Source organism: Stenella coeruleoalba, assembly GCF_951394435.1.
Source record: "Stenella coeruleoalba genome assembly, chromosome: X".
NCBI lineage: Eukaryota > Metazoa > Chordata > Mammalia > Artiodactyla > Delphinidae > Stenella > Stenella coeruleoalba.
The window spans coordinates 1917037-1943061 of NC_137152.1; the positions used below are offsets into that span (position 1 = coordinate 1917037).

The 26025-nt window shown below is 51.6% G+C and overlaps 1 protein-coding gene across 3 annotated transcripts in view; it reads right to left on the reverse strand.

The window, feature by feature from the left end:
- Window positions 1–1636: 1636 nt before the first annotated feature.
- Window positions 1637–26025, reverse strand: part of MXRA5 (matrix remodeling associated 5) — an 81966-nt gene continuing 57577 nt past the window's right edge. For 2 of the 3 annotated variants that reach the window (XM_079909863.1, XM_079909862.1), the window contains exons 3-7: window positions 22114–22243; window positions 21476–21866; window positions 12866–17857; window positions 8586–9486; window positions 1637–4668 (exon numbers count right to left, since the gene is read on the reverse strand). In XM_079909863.1, coding sequence (XP_079765989.1) covers window positions 2760–4668; window positions 8586–9486; window positions 12866–17857; window positions 21476–21866; window positions 22114–22243 — 8323 coding nt within the window. In that variant the 3' untranslated portion in view covers window positions 1637–2759. Of the gene's footprint in view, window positions 4669–8585; window positions 9487–12865; window positions 17858–21475; window positions 21867–22113; window positions 22244–26025 lie in introns of those variants that run through there. The other variant, XM_079909864.1, reaches the window with a different exon arrangement.

Sequence of the window (26025 nt, forward strand, 5' to 3'; positions counted from 1 at the left end):
CAGTCCAAATGAGTCTGTCCCTAAAATGCCTTGCTGCGTTTACTTCTCTAGCACAGTGGTTTCCAACCAGGAGTGATTCTGCAACTCAGGACATCTGGCAACGTCTGGAGACATTTTTGGTTGTCCAGCTGGGGGAGAGGAGGGTGGAAAGTGATATTGGCACGTAGTGGGTGGAAGCCACGTCCCACAGTGAAGGACGGTCCCCACCATGGAGGGTGACTCAGTCCCAGAAAGAGTGACGAGACTGCCTTTGCATGAGAGACTCAATCTGTTGGTCTCTCTCTCTGGCTCTCTCCACGCACCTATCCATCCATCCATTTGTCATCTACCTTCCCTATCTATATATCTATCATCTATCTAATCTATCATCACCACCATCATCATCTAGCTATTATCTATCTACTATCTACTGATGTATCTATCAGTCACCTATCATCCATCTATGTATCATGTATGTCATGTATCTGTCTACAATCTATCTTAATTAGCTAGCTATTATTATCTACTATATATTTATGTATCAATCATCTCTATCCATCCATCCATCCACATATATATCATCTACTTATCTCTATCATCTATTTCATGTATCTTATCATCTATTGTCTACCTATCAATCATATCATCTATATTTATGTACATAGCTATCAATCATCTATCCATCCATCCATCCACACACCTATTTATCTACCTCATCTATCTATCATTCATCTGTCTTATCTATCATATCATCTACCTATTTTCTTCCTATCTATCTATCTATCAAATTGTATCTAGATCTACGGTGGTGGTTCTCAGCTAAGGGTGATGAGGGGACATTGAAAATATCCGGAGCCATTCTTTGATTGTCAGCCCTGGAGGGGAGGATGCTAGTGGCATCTCGTGGATACAGCCTACAGATGCCACTAAAAACGCTACAGTGCACAGGACAGCCCTCACCCCAGAAAATGATCCAGCCCCAAATGTCTGTAGTCCTACTGTTGAGAAACCCTGTCCTGGATGAAGGGTTTGTCTATGGAGGATGAACTCTTCAAGCAGCATGTGCTTCCTACACATCAGGGTACCCTGATGCCCATCCCGGTACCTGGCACACCCCAAGGGGCTGTGTAGTCACCCTTAAGCAAATAAACGGATTCATGAGTGAGACAGTGTCCGTGCTTCCCACAGTCTTGAAAACCCAAGCTCTCTTTCCCTTCAGTGACTGCCACTCTTTCCAGATTGGCAGCACGGACAAAAGTCACATGCTTGCCCAATATTTATCTTGCATTTGCTTTTTTCCTTCCTCTCGCGGGAAGCCAAAGAGTGCATATTTGAGGAATACTGCTATAGGCACCCGAGATGTCTCCTCCCTAAAGAAAACTGGCTGCAGGACTGCTGTGGCGCTCTTTCTTCAGCCTCCAGTAATCCTGATTCACACTGGAGCCGGTCCCACCTCACCTTCCTGTCACAGACTCGGCTGGAGCTGCCAGCTTGGACTTAAGTTTCCTTGCTGGTGGAATACTCACAGAGAAGAGAATAATTCCAACGTGGTGGATAAAAGCAGTTTTTCAACCAATCTGATCTAAGCGCAGACTCACTTGAAGTGGCTTTTGCCCTTGAAAATATCACTGTCATGACTGCCTGGTTCTTTGGAAAATATTACTTTATTATCCAATGTACATTAGTTTGACCTTAAAAATACAGCAAAGCAGTCGTGGAAGTAACAGATCTATTTTTCGAGGACACAAATTGACAGGAGGAAAGATATTTCTGGGCTCCTCTGGAAGGCTCTGGGTTTATTCCGTGCGGTCACAACTTCGCTCTGTCCTCCCTCTCCTGTGGTCTCCCCGGTCCCGCACGGCTCTCTCCGGATACATTTTATTATCAACAGGGAAATCCAATATCTCAGCATCCCCTACCGGAGGGTCGCTGGGAAAGGTAACATAACAGTGGTTTATGAATTCAAAGGAAGTCGGGAAGGAAACTGGTTTTAATTGCATTTCCGTGTCTGGTCTGATGTATACAAACCTTGTAAAGACCAATAATTTATTATTTTTAATGAGACAGAAAGTATGTCTTTCTCTTTCTACTCTCATCGTCTGATTAGAAAGAAAAAAAAATATATATATATATAAAACACTATATAAAAAGTGAGTTCCAGGGAGAAAGCGTCCTTTCCTATAAAATGGGAGCTGTACTGTAGGACACTTGTACGTGAGACACAAACAAACAACCCCTCTGGTTGTCAGCCCTTGTCGGGCACACTGCAGTTCTGAAGTGACAGAAGGAGTAACGGAAAGACGGATACTCATTCTAGAACGTTCTATCATGTTAACACGGCAGCGGGTTAACTAGGTCATGCATCTTCCGCGGGGGTAGCAAGGCACTGTGAACCTCGACAGCTTCTTTGCAGTGAAGGCTCCTTAGATATCCTACAGACGCCCGTTCAAGCATCAGGATGGTACCAGCAACGCAGAATTTGTAATTTGCGCCCAAGTCCTGTGAAATGGAAGGCAAGAGCATACAGCATCCTGTAAACATGAAAGGAAGTCCCCCAGAGCGGCCGACACCCGCTTCCCGTGTCTGCATTGCTTCCTTTCGTCAACGAGCACAGGTCAAGGTCGACAGTGGGCCTCGAACCCAAGCCGGAGGGGGCCACCGTGTCCCGGGACAAATCCTTTTAGAGCCCTGACTCTCCGGCCCCCGCTGTGAACCCAAAGGAGGCTTCGTTCTAACTTCGGAAGCAGCGGCCGTGGAGTCCAGGGTGTGCTCCCGGGGTTTCAGTAGACGTGGACGTAGGTTGTTTTTGAGTCACGGCCCAGGAGGTTTTTGGCGGTGCACTTGTAGAAGCCCGCGTCCCTCTGGGTGGCCTGTTGGATGATTAACGACCCCTGTGGGTGAAGAAACCTGTTCCCGTAGAGACGGGGCTGCGTCCCCGCGGTCAGGTGCGATTTGTCCGGCAGCTCCCAGCTTATCTCGGCTTTGGGAATGCCCACGGCCAAGCAGTTCATCTTCACGGTGCTCCCGGGCCGGGTGTAGATGACAGGTGTGGGTTCACTGGTGATCCGGGGAGGATAGGCAATCACGATCACCGGGACGTTCACGACGGAGGGTCCGTACTCCGTGTCCGCCTTGCACACGTAGGTGCCCCTGTCGAAGACGGACGCGTCGCGCACGGTGAGGGTACCGTTTTCCCAAAGGGTGAAGCGTCCTCGGACCTGGGGACCCTCCAACACCATGCCGTTGGGCAGCGTCCAGGAGGAGTGGGTCTGCCGGGCCCCCGGGAGGATGCAGGGCAGCTGCAGGGTCTCCCCGTTGATGATGCTGACCAGGTTGTGGTACTGGTTGCTCGTTTCGGGTTTCAGCCCCACCTTCAGAGACACCAGCCTCTCCGTGTAGCCCGCCGAGTTCCTGGCCACGCAGCGGTACGCCCCGGCGTCCACGGAGGAAAGGCCGCTGATGTGGAGCATCCCGTCGCCCTTGTGGTAGAACCTCTGCAGCTGGTGGCCGCTCTGCAGCTCCGTCCCGTTGGGAAGGACCCACAGCAGGGTGGGCGTCGGGGTCCCGGCTGCCGAGCAGTTGAGACTGATGGTGTGGCCGGCCATGGCGGTGATCTTCTCGCTGACCGGGTCGTGGAAGATGGGCTTCTCCACGGGCTCCAAGACCGTAAGCTGCACGATGAGTCTGGCTTCCCCGCCCTCGTTACGCCCAATGCACGCCAGCTGGACAGAGTCGCTCCTCCTCAGACTCTTGATGTCCAGGGTACCGTTGCGATGGATGGTGATGCGGTTGCCATGGTAAGGGGCCGGCAGGACCACGCCCTCGGGAAAGGCCCACAGCACCCTCGGCGTGGGGACGCCTTCCGCCTTGCAGTCGATGAGTTTGCGACTCCCTCCCGGGGCAACCTCCCGCACCGTGGTGATGGCATTGGGGTGCCCGTTGATCTTGGGCGACTGGACGTTGACGTGAATCCAGACCGTCTTCCTGTCCTCCCCGGCGCTGTTCCTGACCACGCAGGTGTAGTTGCCGCTGTCCGAGCGCTGGGCTTTCTGGATAAGGAGAGTGCCGTCCTGATATATCTGGTACTTGTCGGAGGAGGTGGGGATCTGCCTGCTGGTTGGAGAAAGCCAGGTCACCCTGGGCGTGGGTTCCCCTTTGGCCTCACAAGCCACGGCGACCACGTCCCCGTAGGGGACCTGGACCACGGAGTACGTCTTATTCCGGATGACGGCGGGCTCGGTCACCACCTTGACGCGCACCCTCATCTCATCCTTGCCAACCTGATTTTCGGCAAAGCAGGTATAGTCACCTTCCTCTCGCAACCCGACCTCGTTGAAGTAGAGGGTTCCGTTGTTGAAAACGACGTAGCGCTTGGTCCGTCCACCGCTGTCGTCGGACTGCATGAAAGAGTTGACCAGGCTGCCGTCCGGGAGGCCCCAGGAGATCTCGGGGTTGGGGAGCCCGGTGGCCATGCAGTCCACTTTGAGGTCGCCCCCATAGAAGACCCTGTGGTCGTTCTCCTCCTTGTGCTGGATCTTGGCTGCTTTCATGACCACGTTGACCTTAAGCATGACGAAGTCATCGCCCACCTTATTCCGGGCGACGCACAGGTAATCCCCCGCATCTTTGTCCGTGACGGATTTCACCACCAGGGTCCCGTTGGCAAACGCCTTGATCCTGGTGTCAAAGCTGACCGAGAGAAAGAAAACAGAATGAGATGTCAGTCTCCCGAACGCTGTCTCTCCCGGCTTGAGGTCACCGGAACGAAACAAAAACGTGTGGATCTCAGAACTCTGGGCGCACAGGGCTGCCGCTCAAAAACGTTGGATGGATTTTGCAGCCCGGAGGGGACGGCCATCCAAACGCAGAAGTGATTTATTTACCAGTTAAGAACTCCCCGGTGGAGCCTGACCTTTGGCTGGCCTGGCCTCTGATTCGAAGATGTGAAACGCAGTCTAAGACATCAGCCCGGTTTGTGTGGGCGTGTGTGGATCAAATATTTGCCTGCTGTCAGCGTGGAGCTTGTTGTAATGATAAAAGCAGAGAAAATTCTAGCGTCCTGGACAGAATGAATGTGCATTAACCTTAGGAAGAGGTGACATTTTTCCTAAAAGTTTTAGAGACGATGTTTACTCTTGACAATTTTTATGATGTTGTATCCCATTATGAGGCAAACAGGCAGCAAAGCAGCTACAGTATGGATCGCGTAGTTGTGGTTATGCCCAGAGTTTCGAGGCTACGATTGGATTCTTCAGAACTTGGTGCTACTGGTGTACAAGCTTCTTCCCTAGAATCTGTAACGAAAGCGTCATGACCCTCACCAGCTCGTACCCTCCTGCTGACTTTCCGTTTCTCCACGTGGCAGACCTAAACTCACACACTGCTGAGTTAGTATTCGAGAAAGAATCTTCAGTTTAAAAAGGCAACATGGAAAGAAAGACAGAAATATCTTCACTAGGCGTGTGACCTTTTTATAAATATACATCGGTATGTCCTCCAGCAACGCAGAACTAATGTTTTGAATAACGGGGCGAAGAGATTTGGGAGGTTCCTACTTTAAACGTGTCCAGATTGAAAATCTCAATTACTTATAATTCTGGCATCTGCAGGGAGAGCTTGACTATTACCCCTAAATATTTCCTGCACACTGTGTCATTCTAATAGCACGTCTGGAACCGTGTCACTGATTTAAAAAAAGAGAAGTGTCTGCCTATGATGGAATTCAAGCCTGATTATCGTTCATCAAAGCACCTACCAACAAGGACCACGTCACGTGTTTTGTTGGCCACGAGCGAGAGTCCAGTCAACCTGAATCAGTAGGTCGTTCGATAGGCGTGGAGCAGACAGAGGTATTATAATGAGTCTTGGAGTTAGAATCCAAAAGTCTATACAGTAGCACATGTCTGTAAACATTTAGAAACTCCTATAGCAGCAAATCCTAACCTTGGTCATTATCTGAATCAGCAGAGCGACTCTGAAAAAGATGCATGGCTACACATTACAGGAGACTTAGCTTCGAGACAGGAAAGTCCAGTATCCCTGTTTTACAACAGTCCCAGTGTGTAGGCAGGGCAAACAGCCCGTTCTTTTAAAAAACTCACATGGGCTGTTTCATTACACTTTTCTGAGAATGTCATTAGCCAGAAGCTAGGAATAATGAAGCTACAGAGACTGTGGCTTATGGTTTATAGAGAGATACCAGTAGCATGGCCCCAAGTCACACCGGAACTACATTCTTTCCCTTCAGTGCTCAGCCAGCACTGCCTCAGCCTCGCCAGTGTCGATGGAAAACAACCCTCTGCGCGGCAGGACACCGGCTCAGCTGGAAGATACTGCGGGGAAAACCGGGCATGTGGTATTCCGGATCGACGGTGCAGGGCTCACTAGGCACCACCCAGCCATCTGAAGCTAAAATACGGCGACTTGGCCCTTCTCCTGCGCTGGAAGGAGACTGGGCAGACCAGACACAGCTGCGCAGAGCCTTGGGCGCTGCTTTGGGTCACGTCCCAGGGAGGAACCCGCGCCGAGGTGGGTTCCTGTCTGAGCTGCCAGGCTGTGTGGGCTGGAGACGCACCACAAGCCAGGGGGTTTCCAACATGACGCCACGGATGTGTCTTTGCTTCCCGTTGCCAATCACTGTCTCTTTCCTCTGCATCTTGAAACACTTATTAAAGAGACAGTGGCTTTTGGGGTCTACCTCAGGGTTTCTCAGCCTCGGCACTACTGATAGCAGGGGCTGGATGACTCTCCGTGGTGAGGCGTCCTGTGCATGGTGGGGTTTCGAGCAGCCTCCTGGGTCTCCACTAATCAAAGAGTATCAACCCTTCCCCACGAGCTGTGACTACTGAAAATGTGTCCAGACATGGATGAGTGCAGGCCTGGTAGACAGAACCGTCTAGTTGAGAACCACTTCCATAGACAGACAGGCGACAGAGGGTTAGAGATAGAGAAAGATCACAGAAGAGATAAATGACAGATGATATACAGAGAATACATGATAGAGACACATGGAAAGATACTATAGAGATAAATAATACATATCACATAGGTGATGACAGATAGATAAAAATAAATGAGGGCTTCCCTGGTGGCGCAGCGGTTGAGAGTCCGCCTGCCGATGCGGGCGACGCGGGTTCGTGCCCCGGTCTGGGAGGATCCCGCATGCTGCGGAGCGGCTGGGCCCGTGGGCCATGGCCGCTGGGCTTGCGCGTCTGGAGCCTGTGCTCCGTGGCGGGGGAGACCACGGCAGTGAGAGGTCCGCGTACCGCAAACAACAACAACAACAACAACAACAAAAAAAAATGATAGACAGATAGACACAGATGATAGAGAGAGAGGTAAGATGGATGGCTAGGTAGGTAGATAGAGCTAGAGACAGATGAAGATAGATGATAAGATAAATGACAGATGATATATATAGATACATAGAATAGATGACAGGCAGATGCAAAGATACTAGATAAACGATAGATATCAGACAGGTGATGCTAGATATATAAAAACAGATGATTGGTAAATAGGTAAAGGGTTTGAGCTAGATATGGAAAGGTGAGGGATGCCAGATAGATACATAGAATAGAGGATAGACAGGCAGATGGAAAGGTACCAGATAGATAAACGATAGATATCAGATAGGTGAAGACAGATAAAAATAAACGATAGATAGATAAATAGATAGATGATAGTTTTCCTTGCTAAGACAGCATTTCTCAGCGTCAGCACTACTGATACTTGGGGCTAGACGACTCTCTGACGTGGGGCTGTGCTGTGCACTGTGGGGTGTTCAGCAGCATCTCTGGTCTGTACACACCACATGCCAGTAGCATCCCCTCCTTGCTCCCCAAGTCTCATCAACCAAAAATGTCTCCAAACATGGCTCAATGTCCCCGGGGGACAAAATCCCGCTTGGTTGAGACCCACTGCTCTAGAGTCATACATCTGCGAATTGAAGACGGGGCAGGGCAAGGTGCTTTTTTTCCTAGCCAAGATGAACTCTTAGAATTGCAGATGTGCTACCTTTGTACCGCCATTTGCCTTTAATCTCTTTGTTTTATCTCCTTTCCTTCTATTGCTAACACATTTTGAGATACGACCTGAAGCTCCTATGTGTTTTGTTGAGATTAGAATAAGACAAGAAATTGTTTTATCTAATTATTTAAATACAGTTAAAACTACGAGCATGACAACAAAAGCTATTGCTTTATCTTTCTTTGGAGGCGGGGAGTAGAAAAGCAGGGCTAAGGGCTAGGTGTTTGCTCTGCATCTCAACTGATAAAGACAAGATTGGGACTTCCCCGGCGGTCCAGTGGTCAACACTCTGCGCTCCCAGTGCCGGGGGCAAGGGTTCGATCTCCGGGCGGGGAAGGAAGATCCCACATGCCGCCCCCGGGCGGGGCGGGAAACAAAGAAAAAAGACAAGATTGCATCGTGTGAGAAAGAAATGCCCCCGACCCGGCCCACACAGGAAGCAACATCTGCGCGTCAGCACTGCCGACAAGGAGTCATTCCTTCTTCTGCCCGACCCCATGAGGAGGTTTCCCCAGCACCCAGAGGGGAGACAGGCTCAGGAGCCCCGGGACTGCTGGCGAGGCAGGAGCGCCACGTACCTGAAGAGCGCGTCTATCATCCTCTTGGACGGCAGCCTCCAGAGGATGCGCGGCCAGGGGTCTCCGGAAGCGCTGCAGTCCAGCCGGAGGGTCCCCCCGTAGCGGACGTCGGTCCTCTGCGGGGAGGTGCCCGTGATGCGCGCGTTGGCGGCGGCGCGCTGCACGGTGAGCTGCACGGTCCTGCGTGCCGAGCCCACCAGGTTGGCGGCCACGCACTCGTAGCGTCCGCTGTCCTTGGGTGCCAGGTTGCGGATGTAGAGGGTCCCGTTGGGGAAGACGAAGAGGTTGTCGTGGATGAACTGCGAAGGGCGGATCTGCGTCCCGTCCCCCAGCGCCCAGCGCACGCTGGGCAGGGGCGCGGCCTTGGCGGTGCAGTGGATGTGAATGCTGAGGCCAGGGGGCAGCGAGATGTTCTCCAGCTCCTCCTGGTGGATGACGGGTGGGAGGGCCGCCACGTGCAGGCGGATGGCGAGGCTGTCCGCGCCGGCGGCGTTGCTGGCCACGCACTTGTACACGCCCCTGTCTGAGAAGGACGCCTCCTTGATGGACAGGGTCCGGTTTTCGTGCAGCGTGATCCTGCCCTCGACGGGGGAGACGGTTTGCCACACCCTCCTGTCGGGGAAGATCCAGGAGATCTGGGGAGCTGGGGTCCCCTTGGCCAGGCACTCCATGGCGATGGTGTCGCCCAGGTAGACGGTGACATCCTTGTAGTGGGCGGCTAGGATCTGGGGCTGCTGCACCGTGACCGACAGCAGGACCACCATCCTGTCTGCTCCGTGCAGGTTTGTGGCCGTGCACAGGTACTGGCCGCGGTCCTGCACCTGTACGTTTCGGATGACGAACGTGCCGTTCTTCAGGACTTCAAACCGCTGTACTCTGGTGTTGGGGGTCATGAGAGCCCCTGGAAACCAAAAACAGGCACCGTCAGGTTCAGGGCAAACACGGTCTTGCCAAAGGGCGAAACAAGGATTATGAGTTAATCTGATTCTCCTCTTTATGTCCAGACAGTGAAAGCAAAAAAAAGACCCACCCCCCAGTGCCTCTGATATTCGTCGTGGATGTTACGCTAATCCCCAGATCAGGGCACACGCCACCTTCAGGCCAAGGCAGCAGGCATGGTTTTCAGAGAGGGTTCTGGAAGCCGCCAGAACCCGTCATGAACCCCAGGGTCTCCCAGGGTGGCCTCTTCATTTACTTTAGGTACTGGAGAGGCAGCCCCACTTCGCTCAGCCTCTGCCTCGCCGCGTGGAGGCTGTCCTCCTGAGGTCCCCAGGTCGGCTGCAGGGATGCCCCAGGTTCTCAGTCACCGCCTGCCTCTGTCCGGCCAGGGTCCCGAGAGCGACACGGGGCTGGTCGTGCTGTGCCCCGTCTGGTTGAGTTGCAGGCTGACGCAGGCTTCCTGACGGTGCCTGACAGCCCCACCTCTGCAGTCAGAGGGCACACAGCTGTCCACACGCCCGTCCTTCTCCCCACTGCCTACACCCCCTGTATTTTATAGCCCATCCCTCAGGACTCTGCCACAGTCGGGGTCTGTAATAATCAAGAGTTTCTGATGTTTTGACGTGTTGGGGCCTTGCTGACCTTCCAGGGATGGCCAATTCCTAGAGATATAGCAGAGGACCCCCCTTCCAAATGCAAACTCACCCATCCAGAGCCTGCCCCCCACTCCCTGCTCTGAGAGGCTCCCATACTCTGGGCCACCATCCACCTGCCCTCATCCCCCCAGGACAGGTACCAGACAACTAGGGCAGCCCGTGCACCCAGGACCTGCTGGAATTATTCACACCAGGCCGTCCCAACCCCGCTCGCCCTGCCTCACCTGTTCCTTCCTGCAAAAATCACAGGAAAGGCTCTCGTCTGGTTTCCCCCTTTCCCTCTGCCTCCCGACCGACCCTGGTGCTTCCCCGTGTAACCCCGCTTGGTGTGCTGTGCCCCTTCCTCTTGGCAACCGTGAGCGACCAAGTGTCTTTTCAGTGGCAGTCATCTCCTGACCTGTTAGCCTCACCTTACCTGAATAATAACAAATCCTATATTGAAAGACTGGGAAAAGCCCCAGCAAACCCTGAGTTTCAATCCTCTCACCCTATCCCACGCTGCTCGGTTCCCGGGTCCATGCGCCCGTCAGTGGGCTATTCATTTTAGTTTTGACAAACTCCTCTGCTTCTTTTCCTAGTCATTTTCTCTAAGCTGGGAGTCCTGCCTTTGCATGGAACCCTGGAACCCTGGACGCTGTTCCCAGCCCTAGTGCTGCGGATTCGTGTCCTCGACCTCCTAAGTTACCTGAAACTTCCCCCGACAAGGCTTTCCGTCGTGCACGGGGTACTGCAGGTGAGTCTTCCCAGCCCACCTGCTCATAGGGAAACAGGTGCTGGTTGACGACAGTATAACCTCCCTGCCTTCGAGGAGATGCAGGTCCTTCTGGTCTGGGTCCAAGCCCTCCTGGATGACAGGTGACTGTGGGCGTGGAAGGCCTCCTGCTGCCCCTCGACCACTTCCCCACTGAGGGATTTTATGATGCAGGGACCCCAAAGCGCTTGTCTATTTCACTGGGTTTCAGGTGGGAGGGAAGGCCCACTAAAACCGCCTGCAGATCACGATGGGCAGGTAGAAGGTGGCCTCCTGTTAGCACTCGATGAGATGATTTGGTTTACTGGGTAGAAAAGGTTCAATACAATAAGAGACATCGTGCAGCTCCAGAAAACAACGCTGGCAGGATGGGAGACTGTCTGGTTTGGGCATGAAATGAGGAAGAACTTTCTGAAAACTGGAGCTAGCTAACAAAGGAGAAGCCAGCAGTAGAAACAGATTCCTGGTCAGGTAGAGGAAGGTGCGTGACTGTCTAGGGAGGGGGCGTGGTCCAGGGATGCTCTAAATGGCATAGGGTACGGTAGACCCTAAGGATGAATGCAAACGGGATCTCCCAGGGGAGGAACACGCCTTCCTTCGAAGGCACAGTCCTTCTAGAATGAAAACCCCGTGGTGTTCCCCATTTGCTATTTCAAGCAAGTTCCTTATTAGAGCATTACGAAAGCGTTTGCTGTCAAATGCGGAGCTGATCAAGATGCTGGTAAGTTCCCCGTGCTCAGTGCTCTCTGCTCACCACTGGGGCACAGCCAACATGTGTGAGATAAGCAGGGAATGTGCAGTTCTCTCTAGTGATAGCAGCACTTGTCATTTCCTGGATTATCTCAATGGCAACCGAAGAAAACCCAACCCTCTGAACAGGATGCGAGCCTGACGGACTCAGCCATGTTGAGAGAGAAGGGAAGAGAAAGGGGAAAAGGGAGGTCCGTTCGTGGAGGCTGTAGGCCCTCCGCTATTACTTTCTTCCGTCTCCTAGAATCTCTTCCGCCATCGGGAAAGCCGACGGTCGTTTTATGAAGCACAGTGGTCTCTGGGCGTCCCAGCCTGCTAAGTAGAGACCACTGTATAGAGCCTTGTTACGGACTGAACTGCGTTCCCACCACAATTCATATGTGAACGCCCTGACCCCCCAGGACCTCAGAATGTGGCTGTATTTGGAGTTGGGGGTCTTTAAAGAGGGGATGGAGGTACAATGAAGTCATTAGGGTGGGTCCTGATCCCACAGGACTGGTGTCCTTGTAAGAAGAGGGGATTAGGACACAGACGCACACAGAGGGGCGACCCTATGAGGACACAGGGAGGAGATGGCTGTCTACACACCAAGGAGGGAGGCCTCGGGAGGAACCAGCCTTAGTGACACCTTGATCTTGGATTTCAACCTCCCCACACTGAAAGGAAATACATGTGCTGTTCCAGCCGCACCATCTGTTCCGGCGCTTCGCGACGGCAGCCCGAGCGGACTCATACGATCCTATCTCTAGGTTCAAGTCAAAGCAATGCCTGATGAGCTCACACCAAGCTTCACTGACCTTTCAAGCCAGCGCGAGGACAAGAGGGGTTGGCACAGTTCCCCTCACGCCCCTCTGCACCCCGACATGGCTCGTGGAGGACTTCTGTGCTGGACCTCACTGGGAAGAGGCAAGAGTGGCACGGCCCTGAGCCTCGGTTAGGAATGCCCTACCCAGAGAAGCTCGCACGTGTTTCCATGACTCCATTAAAACCTGACACCCATTTTAATTCCCCACTTCCCGTGCTCGTAAGGGAATACACCTGTCGGCGGATTCTCAGATGTCCTTTGCCATCCCATCTGCCTGTCCCTCTGCCCGGAATCTCTGGTTCTACCTGCACTCACGGACTCCAGTAAGCCCCTCCCCTACACAAGCCCTGGTTAAAATGCAGGTGTTTAAACACCCTACCTGTGGACGGCTTTGTCCAAGTCACGAAAGGCTTGGGTTTCCCCATAGCCTCACACGGGAACATGACATCTGTCTCGGCAGTGACGGACACGGTCTGGGGGGATTTGGTGACAATCTGGGGCTTTTCCCCGAGCGTCCAGAATTTGGATGCAGGTGGCCCTCTGGAAGAGAAGAGCTTTGAGCTGCTCTGATGGAAGCTTCTGGAAGGCTGGGCAGAAGATGTCATGAAAGGGATGGAGCTCCGGGTGGAGTAGACCAGAGGGATGTTTCTTAAGTTTGTGGAGGGTGGTGTCACGGTCCGGGGAAGGTGCAGTACAGGAGGTGCTGGGGGACCAAAGTCCACATGGGTGACGCTCTGAGAATGTATCCTGTTGTAGGGACCCGGGTTGACTTTTCTCCCTCTCGTCCCTGGGGCAGGAGAGGTGGGGACCCGAGGCTTCGGAGTAACTGTCAACTGTGGAAAAGAGAGGGTCCTGTTGAAAAAGAAAGGAACTCTTCCATCGGGATAATACGGGACTCTCGAATCTGGAAGCTTGCCAGCTGGGTCTCTTGAATCAGGGATGCTGTTGTCTCCAAACAATGTGGGGCTGCCATTGAATGGGTCAGTTCCCCGGTCAGTCGACTTACTAGGAATGCTAGGATTGGACCTCGGCAACGGAACCACAGGAGTCGTTGAACTTGGTAATACCGGAGCCGTAAAGTGCCTATTCTCCGGCGGATCCCTGGACGGATATGCAGTGATTTCCGGTCTGCTGGTCAGGTGGGGCTGGCGAGTGACCACGTATCTAAAGGAGCTTTCTGTGGCCGTGTGTGGCCGCCTCACGGTTCCTCTCTGGGGGACCGCTGTGGCAGCGACTCTGGCTGGTTGGTGGAAACCTTGGACCCTCCCAGCCTCGTGGTGAGTATCTGGACGCCCGGGAAGGCCGTTTTTGGTCGTACCGTCCAAGGCTTCCTTTCGCAACTCCTGCTTTGGAGTGAAGGTAAATTTGTCCTGGTGGGAAGAGGGAGTGGATAATTCGTTTGGCTTCGATCCATGCTGAGTTCCTTCGTTATTCACTGAAGGTGTTCCGGTGGCTGGGGTCCCCCCAGCATAATGGAAGAAAATGTTTTGTTTGGAAGCGTCTGACGTTGGCAGTGTTTCTGACGTAAGAGGTGTGGGCTTTGCGGTGGTTTCAGCCAGAGACACACGAGTCGTGGGTGGGAGTGGGGTTGCTGGTTCCCCCACCAGGGCACGTGTGGAGACTTCATTCCGGTGTCTAATTTCAGAACGGAGAGTGGCTGGAGTGGTTTCACGATGACTCTGACCACTGATGGTGGTTTCCACCTGACCTGAAGATGCCTCTACTTTTAGGATGGCGAGAGTAGTTGAAGGGACCACTTCTTCCTGTTGCGAGAGCACAGAGACTGCGGCAGAAGGTGAAAACTCAGAAGGAAAACCTAGGTCCTCCGACTCTTTTAAAAAGGGTGAGTCTGTAAGAGCTTCTGAAGAGCTGGTAACAGGTGGGTCTGTCTGTAGCCGCCCAGGCTGGGCTGCCCTTGGAGGAGTCCACCTTGCACTTCCTGGAAAGCCAGAAGGAGGGGATGCCTCCTTAAACACTCCCACACTGGAGACCTCGGCCCCAGAAGGTGAGGCCACATGAGTGACTGACTCGCCAGGGACCAGACCGTTGGTTTTAGAGTCCTTGATGTTTGTGACATCGTAATTCTTAATTTCCTTTCCGTCCGATACAGGCTCGTCTGTGACTGGAATTGTCTCTCGGAATTTATCATGAGATAAATGTGCTTCGGTGGCGGCTGTCCTGTCATCTTCCACTCTGGTTATCTCACGTGGGTCTCCAGTTGTGAGAGAAACGGTGGTGGGTGAAAGTACAACTTCTGAACTGGGGGTAACAGTGTTTGTATGTTTATTTTCTGGGGAAGGGCTGGGCTTGGACACAGACGCTATAGAGCTCAGGGTAGAGGTGAGGTATCGCTGTTTCTTTGGCCTCTTCCCATGTTTCCTGCGTGGGGTGCCCCTGGATACCGGTTCTGCATGCTTCTCCACGTCCATCAGTCTTGGGGTACCAACGGTGCTGTCAACCCAAGATGTAGGAACCAGCAAGCTTTCCGCTTGGCTTGAAGTCTTCACTTCGGGTGCCTGAGTCAGTGGTGCCAAGAACGTGGCCGCTGGGGCGAACGTCGTGGGCGGGGTTTGTTTATGCCGGTGCCGGAATCGGTGGGGGCGCAATCGCCTCCTCCCACTGGGTCTCCTTCGGGAAGGATGAGTGGTCAGCGCTGACGGGGACGTGGCCTTTGGGGTTGGCCTCATCATGGCTACCGTGCTGGTGTCCCTGTCGAGCAGAACGCGAAGTGTGGTTCCCTTGGGGTGCTTCACGGCAGTGATGCTCGTCACGGCTTCCAGGGCTGAGTCCGGCAGCGTGGTGGATTCGATGCCTTGCCTCTTACTCTCAGGAATTCTGGAGCGTTTGGGGTCTCTCTCTCGCAGACCTCCTTCCTGCAGTGTCTGAGAATTCTCCTCTGTGCCCTTGGGAATCCGTGGGTGGCCCTGAGTGCTTAAACCACTTTTCACAAGCTCGGGGCTCTCTGTTTGCTCTTGCAGAGCTGTTTGTGCTGGGACTTCGGGGTCCCCTAAAATGGGATCTTCAAATGGCTCAGAGGTCCTGGTGTCAGCAACCCATGAGGCAGGCACTGGAGTAACGTGTGCGGAGGTGTGTCCTTTCATCGTACTTTCACCTGGTTGTGAATTTGTCTCCAGATCTTGGTGAAAGTATGGCAGGGTCTCGGACTCCGCCAGGGAGATGGCATCCAGTGGCGACTCATACTCACTGGACGGAGACCCCGGCATGGACCCAGCGTCTAGTGTAGACCAGCCCTCTGTGGCCATGTTTCTGTCAGTGGGCTCTTCACGGACCATATCCAGGGTCTGTAGAGTAGAAGATTCGTAAGGCACAGGTAGCGGTGTCGTGGCCGTAGCCCAATTCGAGTCAACTGCAGTGGGAGCTGCAGGCTTGGTCTTCTCAGAAAACTCTTCATCAATCAATTCTTCCAGGTGTGCGCTTGTCACTTCGGGGTCAGCAAGAATCACTCCGTCGTGGCCAGACTGGACCAGAGCCATCCTGGTGGAAGAAACAGTGCCGGAAACCTGCTCTTCCTTGCCAAATAAAGAGACATCTCCTGAGGACTCTTCTGCACTGGTTGTGGTCTGCACAGGTGATACTGAGCGGGGAGCAGCTGCAGGCAAAAGGGGTGTCACTTCCAGACTCTCTGATGGCGGAGTGCTGGTTCTAACGACCTGGGGTACTTCTGTTCCCTTAGGGAGATTTCTCCCACGCACTCTGGCGAGAATATCTGCCCACTGCTCTGGACTGATCTGTTTGTTTGCCACGTTTATCCTTCGTCTGGACTCAAACACTCTGCGACCTTCTGCGATGTTTGCGACTGGTTCCTTTTCGGAAGTCTTCCAGTGTTTCAGTTTTCTGCGCCCTTTCTTGGTTTTCTGACCTCCAGCGATGGCATCGTCCTTTGCTTTGATGAACATCTCTTGGTCCTTTGGATGGAGAACTCTCCTCATGGTGTTACCTTCATCTCCTAGGCCAGATCCCCCTTCATCCTCCACGACATCTCCTCTTCCTCTGGAAAGGGTCTTCCCACCTGGGCGTCTGCCTCTTTTCGATGACCTGGCAGATCCCTTCTTACTCACCGTGATCCCCACCGTAAAATGATCTGCCCCTTGCTGGTTGACAGCCACGCATCTGTAGTAACCACTGTCGCTTCCTTGGACCTTTGGGATGTAAAGAGTTCCATCGGCCAACATGTATGTGTGCGACGTGTTAGCCATGGCGTTAATTATCCTTCTGTTTGGAAGGATCCAGCTGATCTCGGCTTCAGGTATGGCCAGAGCATTGCAAGGCAGCGTCACCGGCTCCCCCGGGCTCTTCTGAATGGTCACGGTATGTCCGTCAGGGGGCTGAGTGACAGGTGGTTGCACAAGGACCCTATAGACCATTCGATCCATTTCATCCCTCACCTGCGCGATGCACTGGTACAAACCAGCGTCTGACTGCTCCGTGGATTTGATCTTCAGCCAGCCGCTGGTGAGGATGGAGAATCTCCCGTCCTCGTCTTCCATGGGTGCCTTCAGGACAGAGCCATCTGGGAGCACCCAGGAGATGGACGGGCTCTCAGAAGCCTTCACGTTGCAGCTCAGCTGGCATGGACTCCCTTCCAAGACGGTCTGGGCTCTCTGCACCGCTCTGCTAGGCTCAATCATTACCCAGCTTCTGCTCCGAGACGGCCTTGCGTCTTTGGCGGACACGGTGACAGCATGTTGAGAGGAATAGGACAGCAGCACTGTTTGGGCCGTGCTCTGACGCCGGTTGAGCTGGAGGTGTATGGACGGCTGCGTAACCCACTCTGGCTCTGCCAGGATGTGGGCTCTGACGCCCGTGTAGTAGAGGGTCTCGTCGTCGGCGTCTTGCCTGTACTGGTAGCCGAGTCTGGGGTCTTTGCCGAGCGTGAGCTCCCGGTGTAGCGTCACAGGGACCTCGCTGTAATAGGCAATCAGCTTCCAGAGTTTCTCATAGTTTTCTCGCGTCATCGGACACTCGAAATCCAAGGCGACCGTGGCGTTTATCTCTATCTCTTGAGGGTCTGTCTGGTTCAAGTGTAGCTGGTACACGTCCACGGGCTTCTTGATGTCACAGACCAAGTTCACTGTGTTCCCGTGTTCGTCGCTCATATTCAGAGAGACGTTCCATACAGGATACTGGAAGCCCTGCAGGGAGGATGGGCTGTCGCCGTCCTGCTCTTGACTCTGATTTTCCTCGCTACTCCCGCTCCCGTTCTGTCTCAGAGGGGACTCGATAGAAGGCTTCTCACAGGCGATGTCCTGCAGCCTCTGAAGCTCTTGTTTGTGCAGCTTCCTGGGACTGAAGCACGTGGAGCACAGCTGACCCCCTTCGTAGGCCTTGTCCTTCTTGCATTTCAGAATCCCTGAAACACGCAATCACACACAAACATGCTATGAGTCAGTGACGCAAAGAACGGCCAGAGGGTTAACGCCTTTGCATCTTTATCACCCGGATGCACTTCCACCACGACTTAGGACCTCACCCACCTCGCTCTGTGACGTCACCTCTGACTTGAAGTCAGTTTAGCACAGTGCGTGGTACCTCACCGGGGTTTTGGAACTTCCGGACGGTGAGTGATGAGTACTTTTCTAAAAGGTATTTTTAAGTTAAAAAAGAATGGCTATTCATACGTATTAGACAAGTAACCTTTTATGAGGGCCCAGGAGAATCTACGTGAAGTCACTGCAACCCGTGAATATATTTCCAGGTTATAGGATCGACAGCTGGCATGGATCGTATCGTGTCTACCTTTTATAATTATGTTTTCTCTTGCTAGAATTATTCATTTCAGGCAGTGTTTACTTTTTGGATTCACATTCTACTCTTGGCTTCCCGCACATTAAGTCCTCCAGAATTTTCTCCTTCTCTGGCCAACACTGACTGTTTCACTGTTTCCTCCTTCTCTGCCCAACTCGTTACGGATGATGTGTTCCTTGAGTCGGTCTCGGCCCTTTCCCTGCTTGTGCCGAGGTCTCAGATGGCCTCGCCCACGTGCATGGTTTCAGTTACCGTTCACTCGCCAGTGATGAGTTCCAGCTGTGCTTCTCCCGCCCAGACTCATTCTTATGAGTCCCACACCCAACGTCCTACTTGACACGTCTATTAAAGGGCACAAAGGTTCCTCGAACTGACACCTATAGAACCACATTATGTTTCCTCCCTGCTAGACGTCTCGGGGCTTTTCTGTAGTCGTAACTGGGGAGACTAGAAAACTAGGATGCTTTCTGACAGTCTTCGTGGCACGTGTCCACTTCTTTCCATCCGCGCTGGGAATAAAACAGCCAAACTGCCGTCACCCGGAGTATTATAAACCTTCCAACCAACGTCACTATGTCTACTTTTGCTTCTCTGAATGCAGTTCTCTATTCGAGTTTCAAAATAAACATCTTGAGATGCAAATAGGATGGTTTGACATACCCCCCCCAAACACACATACACACAAATACAAGACATACCACACAGACACACATATGGACACACTCAAACATATGCAGACATAATGGGCACACAAAGGCACAGGCGTGTATCTCCAGAATGGCTGCGACGGCTCTCTACCCCCCCGAAGCTTCATGATTCCACCACCAGCGTGTAGTGTTCCTGCTGGGACATGACGGTTTTCAGCCTGTCCTGGACCCAGAGGGGTTTGGGCACTGAAATACGAACAGAGGTGACGTGTGTCTTTTCTGATTAAGAAAATTAAGAGGTCAGTATACCTGTCCTTCCTCATCCTTTGCCTGATTTAGCAAATCTGGCATCAAATGTAAAGTGGAGCCATCCATGAAAGAACCTGAATCTCAGCATCTCCACGTGGAGGAAAGACACCTGGCCGCTGCACGCGCCTAAAGGAAACTGCGGCCCATGAAACCGAAACGACAGGGAGGCACCAACTCACACCAGTCAGAACGGCCATCGTTAAAAGCCTACCAACAATAAACGCTGGAGAGGGTGTGCAGAAAAGGGAACCTCCTGCCCTGCTGGTGGGAATGTAAATTGATACAGCCACTGTGGAGAACAGGATGGAGGTTCCTTAAAAAACTAAAAAGAGAGCTACCATATGACCCAGCAATCCCGCTTCTGGGCATATATCTGGAGAAAACCATAATTCAAAAAGACACATGCACCCCAGTGTTCACTGCAGCACTATTTACAACAGCCAAGACATGGAAACAACCCAAAGGCCCATCAACAGATGAATGGATAAAGAAGATGTGACACATATATACAATGGAATATTACTCGGCCATGAAAAAGAATGAAATAATGCCATTTGCAGCAACATGGAGGGATCTAGAGATGATCATACTGAGTGAAGCAAGTCAGAAGGAGAAAGACAAATATCACATGATATCGCTTGTATATGGAGTCTAAAAAAATGATACAAAAGAACTTATTTATAAAACAGAAACAGACTCACAGACATAGAGAACAAACTTACGGTTACCAAAGGGGAAAGGGGGGAGAGGGTACATTAGGAGTTTGGGATTAACACATGCACAGGACCATATATAAAATAGATAAACAGCAAGGACCTACTGTATAGCACAGGGAACTCTACTCAGTAAATAACCTACAACGGAAAAGAATCTGAAAAAGAAAATATATACATACATGTTATATATATATATATATATGAAAACAAAATTGTGACCTAAGGTGTGTGGGCTGGAAGTTCCTCGATGGCCACAGGCTGAGAGGCTAAGCTGAAATTAAGGGTAGCAAGACTTCTCAGAGGAGGAGAGCTTTCAGTGAAAATCTGAACGCTGAAAAGAAGCCAGACCCTTGAACATCTAACAGAAGAGTTTTCTTGGTAGATGATGACCAGGTCCAATGACGCTGAGCTACAAATCAGTTCAGACGGTGCCTGGAACAGAAAGCAGCGCAGTGTGGCCAGAGCAGAGTGAGTACAGGGAACAGCGGGACCAGCCCATCGCAGGAGGGTAGGCACTGCGCTAGCCTGCACTCTAGAGCCCACGCGCCACAACTACTGAGCCCGCGAGCCACAACTACTGAGCCTGCGCTCTAGAGCCCACGCGCCACAACTACTGAGCCCGCGAGACACAACTACTGAGCCTGTGCTCTAGAGCCCACGCGCCACAACTACTGAAGCCTGCACGGCTAGGGTCCGTGCTCCGCAACAAGAGAAGCCACCGCAATGAGAAGCCCGCGCACCGCAACGAAGAGTAGCCCCCACTCATCACAACTAGAGAAAAGCCCACGCGCAGCAACAAAGACCCAACACAGCCAAACATAAATAAATAAATAAAATAAGAAGGTAAGAAATGTTTTTAAAAAACGAAAAGAAAAAGACCTACTCAGAGCACTCCATTTGCCTCCTCAGAGACAGGAGAAAGGAGTTAGACCCAGGCTGGTGGCTGTGAGGTTGGAGATGAGCCACGAGACTCAGGTAGGATAAGCTCAACGGGCTCTGAGGATGGGTTTCAACGTGGGGCTTGGGGAAGGGGGTGTAAAAGAAAAAAGGAAAAACAATCTTTCTTATTTTGATGCAAAATCTACTTTCTTGCAACTTCTACCTATCAATCCTGGGTTTTTTTCCCCCCCTCTGGTTCAGTACAGAACACCTGTATCCCCCATCACAGAAGAATAATCACATAGCCAGCCCAGCGTTCTCTTTTCCGAGCATCCCTGAACACTTCCTGTAGGACGAGGATGCATGGAAAATCCAACCTCTAGCTGTAACCCAAGGTCGAAAAGAATCCTCCAAACATGCCTGCTATGCCAACCAGAGCCAACTGTCGATCACTCATTAAATGATAATCGCTCTAGGTTTCGATAAAGGATCCATGCGTTTGAATTATGCCACGGAGCTGTCTTGACATTTCAGTGATATCATCTCCTGCCTCACTGGTTTGAGGACGTGATTTCACCCGACCTAAGACGAAGCAATGGCGCAGAACGTAATCTGTCCAGAGAGGTGAAGGTTGGGCAGCTAAGGGTCACGCAGCCGCTCTCCTGTCCTTACCTCTCGACTTTGCATCCCATTCCAGAAACCACTTCATCTCACAACCACAGGACCACGGATTCCCGTGCAGGTAAAGGTTCTCCAGAAGCGGCATGCTCTGAAGCACGCCGGGGGGAAGGGTTGTCATCATGTTCTCGGCTAAGTAGAGGTGTCTCACGGTGGAGAGTCTGAAATAATCCAGAAACGTGAACGTGGAGAACGTGGCGGGGTGCAGCTGGTGAAGCATGTTTCCCTCTAAGTGAAGTAGCCTTAGGGACGTCAAGCCGCTGAACGCTTGTGGGTGGATAAACTCGATCTTGTTGTGGTCCATGTGTAGCCTTATGAGGTTCCAGAGCCCCCGCAGGGTCTCTCCTGTGATCACTCGAAGCTTATTGTAGCTGAACTTGAAAACCTACAAAGACAGGGAGGACGGGAAATCCTGTCTAAGATTAAATAAAAAACCTGAAAACCAACCAACCCACAACCAGGAAGAGAAACCAGAACAAAGGGCAGGAACGTAATGACATTAAGCTCGTCTCTTAGGTTAAAAAAAAAAAAGGCCACTTAAATCATTGTTAGGGAACATTCTACAGCTTCCCCTCTTCACGACGGGTCCTAGAGGCTGCTAGTCGCGCTGTTCATAAATGCCCGGGGTTTACCTGGAGAGAAATGAGGTCTCTCAAAGCCCCGTCGGGGATGCTGGGAATGTCATTGCCGTGAATCATAAGCAGCTCCAACTTGGTCAGTCCCGCAAACGAGGTTTCCGACAAAGCCTGGATGCTATTGAACCTGGAAAATAAGTCACTGGAATGAGGAGCAGTGAAGTTAAAGCCCAGCTGGGAGGAGTTCCCAGCCCACCCAGGGGCGACTGAGCAAAATGTTGATTCTAGGGTTGTACTCGTGCCACTTGCAAAGCATAATCCTCTCTCTCCGTGTCCTTGTCTATTTCTAAGGTTGCAAAGAAACCCACACATTTTTCTTAGCTTTCGTTCAGTGAAGGCGTGATCGCTGGGAGTTCTGACTGGGAGCACACTTACGTGGTCACAGGCTATTTGGGGAGATACATAAGAGTTAGACCTTTAAACGCAGCTGGTCGAAAGGGCCGCTCATTGGAAATCATAACAAAGACACGTGGCCAGCACGCATGGAAACCAAAAAACCAAAAAACCAAAAGACAGCTTTGGAAGTGGCTTTGCATATAGTAAGACAAGGACGTTCTCTGAAATAAACAGAGAAACAGACACCCTTATTTCGCAAAGACAAGCTCCCATTTCTGATGGGTGATGGAAGTTATCTGTAAACATTCTGGTGCGTTTGGGGTGTTGTTTTTGCAGAGAGATTGGTAAAGACGCTTCCTCGACCGGTCTGGAAATCCCTCGCTGCTCCGTGGTTAGTGACACCAGGGAATCCCCAAAGTGAATCCCTGGAGAACCAATTATAAGATGAACAGAGAATCCTGTACCTTGCTGTGTCGTAGGGCAGGAACCTGGGGTCAGGGCTTCTGTGGAAATCCAACACATCTATTCTGACATGGTTTCTGTACTTCCCCTTATCACCTCAACAAAAGGAAATGCGTCTGTAGAGGAGGCCGGTAACAGCTCAGAGCTAACTCGGCAGGTGATGGCCAGGTCCAGTTTCCTCCTGAGACACATACGTGCCCCACACCTCGGTGATCACAGCCTCTAGGGAGGTGAGGTCCACCCCAGAGCTCAACATCCTGCAATGCACTGGCCAGCCCCCATGACAAGGAACCGTGGTAAGTGGGCCCCAAACGTCATGTGCTGAAGTGGAGAGTCCCTGCCTTAACCCAGGTTGGGACAGGATGGGGGGTTGGTGCGCTGCCTCATTTGTTCATCATTACTTGGACGCTACCAAGAAACCTGCCCGAGAGGGTGAACACCCAAGAGGGGATGAGTATCAGCGCGTAAACTCTTTTCCATTCCTTGTTGCCTGACGCTCGTCTGGAAACAGTTTGTGGGAGAATATTGTCAGGGGAAGTTGGTGAGGCTGGCAGGGACCAGGTAATCTCAGAATTGGGAGGATGTAGAGAGGAAAGAGCTTCCTTTGTTCCAAGTCCACCGGGAAGTCACTAGAGGGTTTTCAGGAAGGCTGTGGCATGAAGAAAGTCACGTGGTAAAACAACAAAGGTCCACTCTGTGCAGAATGGGTCAGAGACAGACAAGAGGGGAAGGAGGAGACCACGTGCATCCCGGGGAGGGACGCCGGTGTCCGCGGGCAGGGTGGCCACCGTGGAGATCAACGTACGTGGGAAGTTTCCAGACGTGCTTAGAGCAAGAGGCCACAGGCATGGCTGAGGGATGGAACTGCAGATAAGGAAGAGCTTGCGGGGGAAACACTTGCAAGTTGTATTTGCCACGGGATGTTGAAGAGGCTTGTCAGACGCCACAGTGAGGGTGGGACCCAGGAGGCAAGTGAAGACCTGAGACGTGCACATGCAGGAAGCATTCCCGAATGGACGCATGCACTAAGGGCTTGGGGGGAGGTGACGCCACCTGCGAAGACCCCAGAGGTAAAGAAGAGTAGAGAGGCCAGAGGGAAGAGGCAGGTCTGGACTCGGAGGCAGCGGTGGTGCAAGTCAAAGGCTCCACCTCTCAGGTGGGTCAGAAAGAGTCTGATGTTCCGCAGCACATTTTCGTTCAAGGCTGTGCTATTCCTCTCCTGGAATTTTTTTGTCTCCCCAGAGCCTCACTTCCAACTTGACGTCCAGCAACAACGGTGGGTGCCGCGGCGGGCAGAAGATAAAGGGGAGGAAGATGTTTGGGTGCAGGGGGTCACCTTGTTTGGATTCCCTCCCCACCTGAGTAAATCCCCTCAAAGTCCTGGATGGGGGGCATGTCAGCTCAGGAATCCTCCTTCCTGCATCCCTCTTCCTGGTGCTTCCTTTTAAGAGAGTGACAGATGCAGGAGCTGCTGGTGTCAAGGTTACAAATGCGGGGTGGGGGGGCCGGGGGGGGGACATTTCCAGGACAGACAAAAGACAAGGGAATCACGTGAATGGCAAATGCAGGAAGCATTGTATTCTCTCTGCACACCCAAGGGGTGTGGGTGAATTCTCTCCGCATCTGTCTAAAAGCCGGCAGAGAGACGGGGAAACTCACGTGGCAGTCAGGAAAATAATTTGACCGGCAGACTGAAATGACCTGGTGTACAGTCCCATCCTTTAACTGGTCAGCTACCCATCCTTCTCTCCAAAGCATCTTCCTCATCTGTTGACGGGCAATAACTGACTACATAACCAGCTAAATGGAATGATTTTTATATCAGAAACATAGAACCGTTTTGCAATATATACACATCTCAAATCATCATGTTCTACACCCGAAACTCATATAAGGGTGTCAATGATGTCGCCAATAAAAAAGAAAAAAACAAATATATGTAAAATTGCTTCACGGATACCCGTTAGGATCCCAAAGCAGAATTTAAAATGAAAAAGAGCTGATGGGCATGGGAGAAATTTCAGAAAGATGTCATCAAAACGCATCTTTCAATCAAAGGGGGGAAAATCTTTAAAGGTCTATAAATCAGACATTTAACTGCATGATATGTTCTTACTCAGAAATATTTGGAAAGTGATTTCTGAAAAAGCTTTGGGGCTGTCCAAACAGGAAACAGCAGATCTTTCTTTCAGTGCTGAGTGAGAACCCTAAAAACATCTGTGTGGGAATGAAAATTTTTCATTACTGCTCTGCCAATAATCCCTCATTCCTTGAGAGTTTTAAACCCTTTCCAGACCGTGAACAGACAACTCAGACCCTGAGTTCTATCTGTATTAGACGTTGCTATTGTTTTTTTGTTTTTTGGTTTTTTTTTCCCCAACAAAAGGCACAATGCCAGCCTCCTTATCTGCTTCGAGACTGGTTTCCAGAAATAGTGCTGTGATATTGTAAGACTGATTTTTAAAATGTGGCACATTGAATAATGTTACAAATTAAGCCAGATGGAAGTAATATATGTGGGTGCAGTGAAGCTATTCCTTTTTTTCCCCTTTATCTTTAATATCACACAAAACCATCTCAAGATCTTATTGGAGATGGTAGGAAAAAGCATAATTTTGATATCTGTCTTTCATTCTAGTGGCAAAGCCTATAGGACACTGTAATTCACTGTCTTCAGCATTGATTGTTTAAAATGAAACCACCAAGAACTATGTTCTCATTGAGACGTGACATAGGTTCCACGCTTACAAAACACGTCAATTTAAAGATGGGCGGAAGAGAACCCTCCTGGAAACTGTGAATGAGATGCAAACAGCTCCACAAAAAAACAGTTTATAGGTCTTGCAAGTCTCAAGCTATCACACAGCTAACTTTTGGGAGAGGATGCATGCGGTGTCTTCCCCAACCCCCCAGCCAGCCTGACAGCCCAGATCCTCAACACACAACGGGTGAGGCATTCGGGGCTCCTACACAGGAAACACAGCAGAAGACAGTCCCCCTGCACCTTCGATCCCACACTGTCTAGGGGGCTCCCCTAAGGCCTAACAGTAGTCCCGATTCTGTGCCCTGACAAGGGGTCAGCCTTGAGGGATTAGGTGGTTAACCCGCAAG